Source organism: Lepisma saccharinum, chromosome 9, assembly GCF_977018435.1.
Source record: "Lepisma saccharinum chromosome 9, izLepSacc3.1, whole genome shotgun sequence".
Classification (NCBI taxonomy): domain Eukaryota; kingdom Metazoa; phylum Arthropoda; class Insecta; order Zygentoma; family Lepismatidae; genus Lepisma; species Lepisma saccharinum.
The window spans coordinates 80,005,984-80,019,659 of NC_139237.1; the positions used below are offsets into that span (position 1 = coordinate 80,005,984).

The window sequence follows — 13,676 nt, forward strand, 5'->3', positions numbered from 1 at the left end:
TTCTATTAGTGGATTCTCAAGCTGAGACTGCTGCTCCGCGTTGAGTGATTCACATGACCGCACCTTCGTTGTGATCTGATCTAAAGAAACGACAAGTAAATTATCTGCTTCTTTGACTATAGTAACCTCCTGCATCTGGCAGCGATCCCTATCAGTTGTGCCTTTCCTAGAGTTAAATGGCTGAACCAATTCGGAACCAGCAGACGCCATAAAACTAATTTCGTTTCTTCTAAAATCGAGTACAGCTTTGTATTGCCTTAAAAATGGTATTCCGAGAATTAATTCAGCATGCAGTTGCTTCAATACAAACATCTTCAAAGAAAAAACTTCCGAGTTAATTGAAATACTTATAATCTTCCGACAAGCAACATGAAACTTCTGATGTCCTGCAAACGGCAATAACTTAAGTTAATCCACTGTATCCAGTTTGGCACTCGGAATAATTGATTTTATACTGCACCATAATTCATAACTGAATAAATTACATTGGCTTCCACTGTCGATGTTCTTGACTGAAGTTAAAGATGCTATTAAAAGGCTAAAGAATAACAAAGCACCTGGCATGGATTTAATACCAGCTGAGTTAATTAAATATGGTGGAAATTCATTAATATGTCAAATTCATAAATTAATTTGTTTAATATGGAATAAAGAAGAAATCCCTCAACAGTGGAAAGAATCCATAATTGTTCCTGTGTTTAAAAAAGGTGATAAAATGAACTGCAATAATTACCGTGGAATTTCTCTACTCTCAACAACATATAAAATATTATCTAACATTCTTTTAACAAGACTAACCCCATATGCTAATGAAATTATAGGTGATTATCAATGTGGATTTAAACGCAACAGATCAACTACAGATCAAATTTTTCACATCAGACAGACCCTTGAAAAAAAGTGGGAATATAATCAAAATGTCCATCAGCTATTCATTGATTTCAAAAAAGCATATGATTCGGTTAAGAGAGATAAATTATATAATATATTAGTAGAGTTTGGAATACCTAAGAAGCTTGTTGGTATGATAAAAATATGCACCAGTGAAACAGAAAGTAAAATTCGTGTGGGTATTAATATGTCTGACAAATTTACAATTCATGATGGGTTAAAACAAGGAGATGCATTATCTCCATTGCTCTTTAATTTTGCCTTAGAATATGCTGTTAGGAAGGTAAACGAAACTAAAGAAGGACTAAAATTAAATGGTGTGACTCAGTTGTTAGCATATGCAGATGATGTAGACTTACTGGGGGATGATGTGAATACAATTAAGAATAATGCTAAAATATTTTTCAAAACTGCTAAAGAGATAGGTTTGGAAGTTAACAAAGAGAAAACTAAATATATGCTTACAGGCCGAAACCAAGTGTTAGGTAATAATCAAAATCTAATTATTGATAACAACTCGTTTGAAACAGTTTCCAAATTCAAATACTTAGGAGTAATATTAACAAATGAAAATTATATTAAAGAGGAAATAAAAAGTAGGCTTAATTCAGGAAATGCATGTTACTTCTCTCTTCATAAACTTTTGTCTTCTCGTTTAATATCTAAGAAACTAAAAGTTAAAATATACAAAACCGTAATTTTGCCTGTAGTATTATATGGGTGTGAAACTTGGTCCCTTACATTGAAAGAGGAACATAAATTGAGAGTATTTGAAAATAGGATCCTTAGGAAAATATTTGGACCTAAAAGGGACGAGGAGACAGGTGAGTGGAGAAGGTTACATAATTTAGAACTACATAATTTGTATTCATGTCCAGACATTATTAGAATAATTAAATCAAGAAGACTTAGGTGGGCAGGCCATGTGGCACGAATGGGAGAGGAAAGAGGAGTTTACAGGATTCTTGTTGGGAAACCTGATGGTAAGAGACCTGTAGGAAGGCCAAGACGAAGATGGAGGGACAACATCGAGATGGACCTAAGGGAAATCGGTAGGGATGGAAAAGAGTATATAGATCTTGCACAAGATAGGGACAGATGGAATGCCTGTGTTGCTGCAGCCATGAACCTTCGGGTTTAAGAAGGCTAGAGACTTAGTTAGTTAGTTCCACTGTGGATGACACACTGTATGGTAATATCACAAACTGTTCCTGTGACCAGAGGTTGATCAGTAATAGGAGTAGATATACCAATATCATTTAAAAACCAAGTAGGTTCATCTTCGTACCAATCTAATTGAAAAAATATTGAAAGTGGATAACAATGATCAAACAGATAAAACGGAATTACTTAATACAGCATACTGACAAGTTGTGCCTATATTATCACTACGATATGATTTAAACGGACCCTCCTTTATGTTAGTGCGAGCAAACTGGTCCACGTTCACCGGCGAAGTTCGTTTAATGTTGCTTCAGGGGCAGAGGAAATGAACTGTTACAAGAAGTTTCTCTTGGATCGAAGGATGGATCATTTTCATTCAATGGGGTATTCGCCACTGCAGTTACATTGCAACTGTTTCCCGTTGACAACTGAGACAACGAATATCCGCAATTGGCACATACACTGCATGGTTGGAATGAATGGAAATTATCGTTAGAGAACTGAGAGTTAGAACGCAGTGTAAATTGCAGTTGTTCTTGCTCGTTTCTGGCATTGAAACTGTTGCCCATAAATCTACCATTATTGTTGAAGTATCGAGAGCTTTGTGGACTTCTATTTTGCCGGAAAGTTTGAGTTTCTGCACCATTACGTCTGTAACGGTTATATGGTCTGTTAGTTAGGTTAGGTTTCCCAAAATTATTATTTCTATTAAATATCATCGTCTTCTGGCTGGAGTTTGATTGTTGGTTTTCAGCAACAAATGGAACATCTGTACGTGGAATTTTATTTCTTTTATTTTCATCGCAAGAAGAAATAAAATGAACACTATCATTAGGTCTTACGTTACGTCTTGAACCTTGATTTCTATTAGGTTCATCATCGTTCACAAACAATGAACTTTTAGCAACACTTTGAACTCTCAGTTTTGCCCTTGCATTATTATTGTCGGTAAAACTTTTAGAATTATTCCCATCATGTCGGAATTTTTTTTTCACGTACATTATCATGAACATTAAAACTCTTGTTCGATCTTGAATTCACTAAATCCAACCTCTTTAGTAACGCAATTACATCATCCATTTTATCTAATCTAGCAGCTAATATAGTTTGTGCAATAGATGTGGGCAACTGATTGATTAAAATATCAATAACTTCTGCATCATTTGGACGATCAACTAAATTATAATATGCTGAATGCGTTCGATAGCAAAACCATCCATAGTACTCGTCGATTTAGGATCATATTTACGACTTCTAAGTTCAGTCAATTGAGCCTGAGTTAAGGAATAAGACGTGTAGTGATTCAGAAATTCGTCAACAAATTATTTGTACGATGTGAACGAATCAACATGAGTATTATACCAACCTTCTGCAGGTCCTTGGAAACAATTAATAATACATTCAAGCCTTTGCATGTCATTAACTTGAAGTAAATCTAAATAGGACTTTAAAGTTTTAATAAACTTACGTGGGCTTGATTTCTCAGGATCTCCCGAATATTTAGGAAGAACAGAAAGTTCATTCAATCTTACCAACCGTCGAGGTTCTTGAGTAAGCGAACGCACACAATTGTCAGGATAATCACATCGATGATTCTGCGGATTTGCTGACTTTTGGTTTACTTGCCTCTTTCTTTCCTGACCAGAACCATCAGAATATAAAGTACGGGTTGATTGACATAACTTGTTAGTATTACTAGTTCTCACTCGATTAATTCTAGAACGTTTGTGTCTTTGTGAAGCAATGCGATTGTGTTCGTTATCAGAAACATCACACGCTGAAGAATCAGATGATTTAGGAGAGGTTAGGTTCCGTGCCGGAATACCAGGTTAACAGTTACCATTCACTTGAGAACTGTAAACTTGTACAGGATTACTTGATTCAATATTAGTCGAGATATTAGATGTTAACTTAGTAATCTTTTCCTCATATGCTTCCACGCGCTTCCTCATTTCGTCCTTGCTCACAACGACATCAAGCCTTTGAACTTGCCGAGACAACCCTGAAACATTGTTCTGCCATTCTGTAATCTGATCATTAAATCCAGCAAGTTTATCAGAATTCTCTGTACAAGTAGTGTTTACTTCCTCAATTTTCTCCATTAGTCCTTGCACTTCTCTTTCCATTTCCTGATGTAATGAACGTGTTGCTAATTTGCAGGACTCGACCACTTCAGCTAATTCCTTCCGTAACGATGTACTCAATTCGTGGAAGTCAAGGTTGAGTAGTTGCTGTGAATTTTGAATTTCCTGTTGAGATTACCTGATTTTTGTAAACTCAAACTGTTGAGACTCTCGAGTTTCCCTCATCTTTGTAAACTCAAGCTGTTGAGACTCTTGAGTTTCCCTAATTATTGTAAATTCCACCTGTTGTGACTCGCTGATTTTCCTTAACTCTGCAAGTAGATCAAACATTTGAAAAGGAACATTACTTGGCCCCATTGACGACTCGGCCAACACAGAAGGATGAATGTTAATTTCTTGAACATTTTCCTGACTTCTTTTCCATTGCACGAAAGCTTCAATACTGAACGGATCATAAGATGGATCACAATCTTTACAGAAATAATTTTCATGTAACTGATATAGCTCCCAATGCTTATCGGACAAACCCAAACATTGTAAATGATACCAATCGCCACAATGTTCACAAGCTACCAACCTTTCCTTATCGGGATCATTGTAGCACTTCACCATATTCATGGCACTATTTCTATTTTGCGATTCATCAGGTTCATCACCACAATTGATAGATCTAGCTGTAAGACTTGTTTTAGATCTCAGATTATAAGAATTACTTGATGCGTACATAATAGAAATTTATGTAAAAACTAGATTCACGAGAACAATGGTGTAAGTTAACACTTACGCAAAACACATCACTCAAGATCGTGCTGACAACGTTCCCCAATACTGGACCACCAATTATACTGTGACGTTCACTAGTCAATCATTTGCACGATTACATTTCGTTCATAAAACGCGAAGGTGAAGATACAACTTCTATGGGTCTATATATTAGTGAAATATCTGAGCAATATGCAGTTCACTATTACCTATATTTCCATTTTTGTCACACACATTACCACATAATGACTATTGATTCTCGTTGCTATAGCAACGTTAGAATTCCAAATATCTCGTTTATAGAGCGTATACAGAAGGTCGTTTCATGTCCATGGTAACAAAGTTAGAACGTAACTCTCCTTAAGAAAAAACATGACGCCACGAGCGGTGGTGCTCCACGTGATACCCCTGTCTTGCAGAAATGGCCCTGCAGCGGAGTTTCTATTGGAAGAGACTGCGTTGAAGAACACATTGGTCCGAACGATCATATTCCTCCTGACAAGCTTTCCAAAGACCCTCAATTGTGCGGGGCCGTCTGCTTCCCAAGGCTCGTTTCAACAACGGAAACCCACAAAAATCCATGCAAGAGGCATCGGGGGATTTCACAGGGATGTCTGTAAAGGGGATTGCATGAATGCCCGTTTCATGTGCCATCCGATCCATGTATGCCTGCGTGGACTTTGCCGTATGACTGGTAGCCTTGTCCTGGTGGATGACAACACGAGATGTGTCGCTGCCATAGAGAGAAGGAATATCATGTCTGTAAAGTGGCTCCAAAATATTCGTCTGGTAATAGGCTGCATTTATTTTAGTCTTTTTTCCACTCTGCGCAGTGGAAGTTTGCCGTTATGGCAGTAACCACCAACAACCATGAACCCGCGTGGAAAACTTTCAGCACATTCACGTACCCACTCAGATCGACTTCTTGCATCACGTGGACGATTGTAGATGGCCCTTTTTTTTTTTTTACCGCATCCCGACAGATACACCCATGCTTCATCCAGGGACACCACATACTTCCAGCGGTCCCCAGCCAGATGGCGATCGTAGAGCTTACGACTGTTGGTCTTCCTCTCCTGGACATGTGAGGCACACAGCTTATGAACTTGAGCCTTGTGCTTCCGCACAAGTTGTAAATCTTGGGCTATGATGCGATTTACAGTTGCAGGGAAACATTGCACTGCCTGTGCAATCACTCTTTGCGTTGCAGGGTTTTCACGTCGCACCAAGGATCTCACTTTCCGCACAACATCGGAGGAACACTTGGGCTTCCGATATGTCCGAGGCCCACTTTGACTGGTTCCAGCAACAGGTACGGTGCAAGCTCTATGGCGATTCAACACTGCATTGATGCCCTTCTTTGACACATGGAATGCTTTCATGTGGCACTGTTTAATTATCTGGCTATAACTATAACCAACGTCGGAAAGGGTACAGATGTACCCCTCCCAAAAGACTGGAATTCTTGGTGCCATATAAACACTCACTCACACACCAACCATCGTTTTTGCAAGTCAACACACAGTACTTTCGTCCTACTGGCTCTGGCTGCTCTGTGCTATGCCTACGTGCTGCTCCTTGGTGATCGAAATCGTTACCATCAACGTCAAACAACCTTCTGTAGTGCAATAAATAACATAAAACATAATTAACGTTGTACAAATTAATAATTATACATTTTTTGAACAGTTAATGTAAAGTGATTTGTATAATATGAAATTAATAATTTCAATAAACATATAATTAATTATATTGTGAGGATCCAGAGAACCGTCACAACGTGCTGACCCCACGTCACCCCATTATCGGTTGATCATCTCCACACCTCTAGGTAGGATTGTGGGAGGAAGAATGGCACTCGGGAGATCGGCCTAGGCCCTTCAAAGGCTGTCAGACCACAGGTTATATTTTTTTTTAGTTAGATAATACGCACTTTAATGACTAACGACACTCTTATTGATACTGTTGGAAGTAGAAATAGAACAATTTCCCTTCTATTTTTACACTTCGATTCAATTTACACAGTTATTATTGTTAGACAATTTCTACGCTCCATGACGACCTTCTTGGCGGCGTGGTTAACATAGCGCACAAGTGTCCAGGGTTCGAATCCCGGCCTGAGTATGGGTGAGTGTTCCTTCATCAATTTCATCATTCATCCACCATGCTCGCGACTGTTAAAAGTGGGAAAAGCGAAAGTAAAATAAAGCAAATAAATCAATAAATTTCGACGTTCCCCAATAGTGGGGACATCCAAATACATATATCACATATGTAATTATGGAACGGGCAAATTACATAATAGTATGAGTATATATGTACCGGTATATTTTATGTGTGCTTTCCATTGATTTCAGATGGACGTCCATGGAGAAATTTATAGGCCTATGTGTGTAATTATTTTACATAAACAATTCAAATACCTAATTTTTAAATAAAACCTGAAGAGATTAAATTTAATCTTTTTTCGATATGGTCAAGAAAAATAGATCGTGAGACTCTGCTAGTAATCATTCAAATTTGTATTTTTTCCTAAGATGTTTATGTAGTTATTACGGAACTTGTGTCCTTTACATATTCTTGGATTTCGAAAAAACAGTTTTGGGACATTTGCTAGTACAGCCTTGTATATGATTACCTTGTAGAGATGTCCAGGCGGTTTTACTGTTGCACATGCTCAAATTTTTTCCACCTGAAATGATAGCAATACATAAGATATTATTACAAGGCTGTGGACGTGTATTCATAATAATATTATCGGCACAATAACAAATAATTCTAAGATTACGACTCCTGAATAGGAACACGCCGAACTTCACGTTCAAATAAAAAGCAATAAATTATCATTGTTAGAATACTAAGATAAGTATTATCCAAATAAATATTTATGTTTAACATTCTAAAATTTTGTTTCTGAAATCATATTAACAAATGATACATTGCTATTTCACATTCACAATTAATTTAGAGGCAGAATGCAGTATAAAATATCACATATTCAATTACATCTCATATTTTAACTAAATGTCCAAATGTATGGCAATTTGTCTTTCCATTGTGATTAATTTATTTGGGGTTCGTAATATATTGTTGTATTGTTATCATGCATTAATTCGAACCTATATCATTGCTTAATGATTCCAAGCGTCTTCCCATGTTTACACTCTGTTTCCAAAATCTCTGGAGCAAGGGAAAGAAAACCAAGTCCCCTGCGGAAGTAGTGACTCACAATCGAGGAAGCTTGACCAGTGGCAAAAATGTTTTGTTCCACACGGGATCGGGACGAGAAGTTTTTTTTAACCCCCCCCCCCGTCCAGGATGGGAGAAATTTACAATTTTCCAACACTGTAAAAAATCTCGAATTCTAAATGCCATATCCCCCCCTCATGTGATTTTTTTTCATTTCTAAAGTATAAACAAACAATTTCCGAGAAGTTTCAGACACTTACAACGCAGAAAAGATCGACAAATAACCACTTTAAACATGACTATTTGAATTTTCCTGTTTCGGAATCCTGAAAAGTCGGGAAATCCTTTTTCGAAGTCGGGATCGGGACGGGATTTTTTTTCACAGACTTCTCGGGCTTCCTCACTCCACGGTGTGTGGAGGGGAAAACGCAGCTGCAGCAACGGGCCGTTTGCGCGCGCGAAATGTTTAATATTTGTACTCTTTGCACTTATACGATGCCAAACTTTTACTGTAACTAAAATTATTATGTGTCTATGAGGACTGAAATCCCTTTACCAAGGAGTCTATAACGGGACTTTTATTAATATTGTTTCTTTTTCCCTTAAATATAACAATTTAACAATATACTGACAAATCACAGGACCAAACGAATTTCACACTAGGCTATATGAGCCTCAGGTTTAGTTTCCAAACTTTTCTTACCATGCTATTTATCCTTATAGTCCTTTTCAAGGTACTTTTCAAGAATTACTGGCTTTCATGAGTGTTTGACTTAAAATCAGGGGTTAGTTGTATCTGTTATATCATACGAGGCTTATTTTTTTTACTACCATCACTATATGTCCCTCAGGCCTAAATTCCACTGATTGAAGTTTAAAGCTTAGGCTGTAAAGGTGGTACTTTGCATGTTTATTGATTAATCATACGAACCTTACAGAGGATTTTAGGAGGTATAAGACCACACGCCAGAGCCGTATTAGCCTGCAAGAAGCACTTACAGGGAGTACTACGATGAAACGAAGTTGATTTTTGAGTGCTTTACTATAAGGTTACCCTTTACAGAACCAATATTTGCTATTTCAAGTGACTACATGTACCAGAAGCACTTACAGGCCATCACTAACTAGACTTCGATTTATACTATACCAGGTGCTAAATGTAGCAAGAACGACGATTGCCTACATTTTTTAGAATCCAACTATATCAGGAATATATTTTAAACTTATACTAAAGCAGATTTTTCTATGTAAGTATATTTTTATTGATTACTAAGTTTAACAGACCAAACAGGAAGACGGCAAAATTCACTAAACATAGTACCATAGTGTAGGTGATTGAATGAAAAGAAGGTAATATAACAATCACAATACTTCGCTTTTTGGTTTTGGGACTAATCTGACGCTGAGGATGAATGGAAGGACAATAATATCATGGACTGGATATAACTTTTCGCTACAGAGGGCTATGTAGAAATGCTAGAGTACTGTTAGCTTTCAAAATTGAGTTTACACTGTACTGTTTGTTAAATATATTGTGTTTGACAAGCTTAACAAGTTACACTTGTATCCATTTCAGGACAAATGATGCTAAAACTCTCAGATTTACTGTGAATGCACCATCTACTAGCTAATTTTTAATAACATTTTCTTCTAATTTCTAAAAACAACGATTTTCCTAGTTCCTCCTTAAAGACGCCTCATCCGATTGGCTATCGGTAGAAATGAACATTTATTTTTTCACTGCCATAGATGCCGAGATAATCCCCCTAACCTAACTGAAAATTAGCCGCGGCATGTCCGTACATGTGTGTTATTTGCCATTTTTTATGCTTTGTAAAAAATGTCATTTACACTTCCCGTTACATCTGGCAACATTGCGTGGACAGTAATAAAATCCAATCATTGTTCCCTGGCTTAAAAATATATGCATGGACAAGGCTTGAATTTGGTATAAGGATTATATGTCTACCACTTCCGGTTCAAAAGTTGTACTATCCCCAACTCTTGGTTGCGTTGTAAATGGAACACCCTGTACTTCGTTTTCATATGGGCTACGTCGATCCTGAATACTAATAATTTCTTCGCCTTTAAAGCACACATAGGCTAACGCCATATATTGTGTTATAATAGCCTCTACCCAGGTCCCTTCGTGACCAGATGAATCCGGATCAATCCAGATCCTTAATTTTACCAATTATGAGTCACCACCGACGACAAAATGGCGTCTCATGACGTCATCGGCGACTGCAAACATCGCATGACGCCATCAATTCACTTAGAATAGCCAAAACGTCTCCTTGTTAGTGAATAGTGTTCCCTAATTGAAAACGCATTAACTTCAAACTCCCTCGACTGCATGAATCATCCGTGACTCATCACCGGCAGTAACACGTGTGAGAAAAGCATAAATTGGGTTAGAATAGGCCGAAAACGCACTCCATAATAGTATCTATTGTACCCTAATTGAAAACCATTAAGACCAAGCTCCGTCGATGGCATAAATCATCTGCGACTCATGTCCGCCTGTAACGCATATGTGAAGTACAACAATAGGGTTAGATTAGGGTGCAAACGGGATACATAATAGTATCTATTGTACACGAATTGAAAGTCAATAACGCCAAGTACCCCCACGGCATGAGTCATCAATGACTCATCTCCCTCCACCTCCCCCTATACTCTCCTCTTAATTAATTAACAATAGCGCCCCCTCGATACTGAATTAAAATCATAAAAAAAACATTAATGTTAATTAAAAATGACAGAAAATCAATAAAAAATGACGCCAACTCCAATGGATTCTACTGAGACCGAGTGTATTATTATCATGAAACTTACCTTGCATATACGGGCCTACACATCGATAAGCCTTTTCCGTTGCGTTCGCAATGCATTCGTTCTCGCAGTTCTTTTGAGTGTAATGCTTGTAAATGTACAGTCTTCTCTCGTTTGGGAAGTAACAATGGCGTACTTTGGGAGAATAATCACGAATTCTGTCTTCTGCATTCGTTGCGCTTGGTTTCATCCGGAAGGCAAAATAAGAATTAAACCCCAACAAGTAAATATTGTCCGTGTCTGTAGAAACATCAACAGGACTGTGAATCCTTACCTACAAGAGAGAACAATGTTTAATGAACTTTTGAGATGTGCAAATGAATATTGATTTCGTAATATTCTATTTCGTAGATTGTACCTGTATTTGGAACCGCGATGCCTTAATTTAAGGGCTTTTTGAGAGGTTTGGTAAAGTACCTCTGGGTTCATCTAACCACTAATAAATGTGTGTCCGTACATAGAAAGAGAAATAATGGGAAGGGTTCAACAGTGGATGGTATAAAAAATTAATAACTATTGATTATTGATATTATGTGTAAATAATAAATATATTTACTATTGTAATTGTTAAGCATTTCCTTTCCAACATTCTCGGTGTATATAGGCCTATAAAGTGCCATAAATGTATTAAAAATAACATTATTATAATTATTCATTATTTTTTGTTTTGCACATTTAGACTTCCATTTTCAATTTTTATGAACTATCTATCAAAACGTGTCTGCATTTTCATTTGTTGAAACTATATAGGTTAATTATTGCCAATTACAGTACTTTTTTGGCACACATGAAAATTCTGAAATTTGCTTAGGCAATGAAGAAAATAACATTGGCTATAATTGGTTATGGTCATTTTTGCACATCTTTCTCAAAGCAAGAAGTTATTGAACACACACACAAACACACACACACACACACATACTGTGACGTCAGAAACTCCAATCTGAGTCATCATAATGTTATTGTGACGAGACTGTGATTTGATATCTTAAAAACAGTGTATCGATTTCTTGAGAGATGGAAACTGAATTGAAGCAGACTAATACGTCACTCTTACAATTAATTTAGACGCTGAAATCACTGTGGCCTACCCCTAAGTATCAGTATTGCCCATCTTATCGATAGCGCTGGTTGCCATGACAGGTGCTAACAATGATTAAAGAAATATCAGGCTGACTGGCCAACAAAATCCAAGATTCATCCGTAAATATTCAATTCCCCTACATGTAAAGACTCTAGCACTACCCCAGACGCAATGCACTCTCAAAATCCCAATTGATGAATCCTTTTCAGTACACCCTATATGGTGTAAAGATCATAGGCTACAAACCCTTTGATACTTAACGCTAACTGAGATTACCACAAGTGTTCTGACAGAATGGCACTCTATGTTTCAATAAGCCGCCTGCCCAGAATCCCTACTGTGATATTCTCCATCATGTTTACTGATGTCATTAACATACTCAGAGTGACCAATACGAGCCGTACCCTACCCTCTGTAAAGGAATACTGGCATTAGTACACTGCATATCAACATTCAATCACTCTGGAAATCTCATCCAAGTTAAATTGTAACACCACCATTATAACGATAAAATCTTGCTAATTATCAGGTAAATCAATTAATCATCGTAATAAGCAATAATATGCATTGGACTGTTGCTGTTCACCGGGACTTGGACGGCAGAGAGCGAAGGACTAGCCTGTTTCCCGAGAGAAGAGGCCGAGCCTCGGGTAAATAAATATAAAAATACAACTTTGTTACCAATGGTCAGATTCAACTGAAATTAAAGACAGCCCAGCAACAGATTATCATCGACGAAATCCCCAAAGCAGAATTTGATAGGAGATAAATTAAGCCCGATATTAAAGGTTAAACAGCTAGACTGGATAACAATAGCTACAGACTCCCTGGCACTGTCTTCGGAACGAACGTGCAGGTTACAATAGGCCCGATCTTTGGCTAACCTCAGTAGGTGAAATGCACCACTTCCAAAACCGAAAATGGGGCTCGGTGGGGCTCGCCTTAATGGATTTCTCTTGTAAGGCATGAGCCCCATTTTCTCGCAGTGTTGCCAACTCCTCACTCGAAAAAAAATCACCAAGGTTTTTTTTTGGTCTAACCTAACCTAAAGCAAGGAGCTGGCAACCTTGCTTGAGGCTTCTTAATGGTTTGCTCTTGTAAGGCATAAGCCTCATTTTCTCGCAGTGTTGCCAACACCTTACTCGAAAAAAATCACCAAGGTTTTTTTTTTCTTGGTCTAACCTAACCTAAAGCAAGGAGCTGGCAACCTTGCTTGAGGCTTGCCTTACAGTGCATAAAGCAAGGTTGCCAACCTACTGGTGCTTTTGCCATAGCTTTTTACAAAAAAAAGAGAGAGGAGAGAGAGAGAGGGAAGAGTTAAACAACCGACAGCCTACCTACAGCTTTTTTTTCTTGGTCTAACCTAACCTAAAGCAAGGAGCTGGCAACCTTGCTTGAGGCTTGTCTTACAGTGCATAAAGCAAGGTTGCCAACCTACTGGTGCTTTTGCCATAGCTTTTTACAAAAAAAAAAGAGAGAGGAGAGAGAGAGAGGGAAGAGTTAAACAACCGACAGCCTACCTACAGCTTTTTTTTCTTGGTCTAACCTAACCTAAAGCAAGGAGCTGGCAACTTTGCTTGAGGCTTGCCTTACAGTGCATAAAGCAATTTTTGCCAACCTACACACACTGGGCAAGGAGAGCCGGCACTGCCGTAAAAGAGAAAGAT

At 37.8% G+C, this 13,676-nt stretch overlaps 1 protein-coding gene across 1 annotated transcript in view; it reads right to left on the reverse strand.

Annotated features, from left to right (window-relative positions):
- The window catches only part of LOC145992760 (pickpocket protein 28-like), a 99,998-nt gene that overhangs the window by 10,952 nt on the left and 75,370 nt on the right, over nucleotides 1-13,676 (reverse strand). Inside the window, exons 7-8 of the mRNA XM_083129148.1 lie at nucleotides 10,929-11,199; nucleotides 7,540-7,593 (exon numbers count right to left, since the gene is read on the reverse strand). Of these exons, the coding sequence (XP_082985274.1) occupies nucleotides 7,540-7,593; nucleotides 10,929-11,199 (325 nt within the window). The remainder of the gene's footprint in view (nucleotides 1-7,539; nucleotides 7,594-10,928; nucleotides 11,200-13,676) is intronic.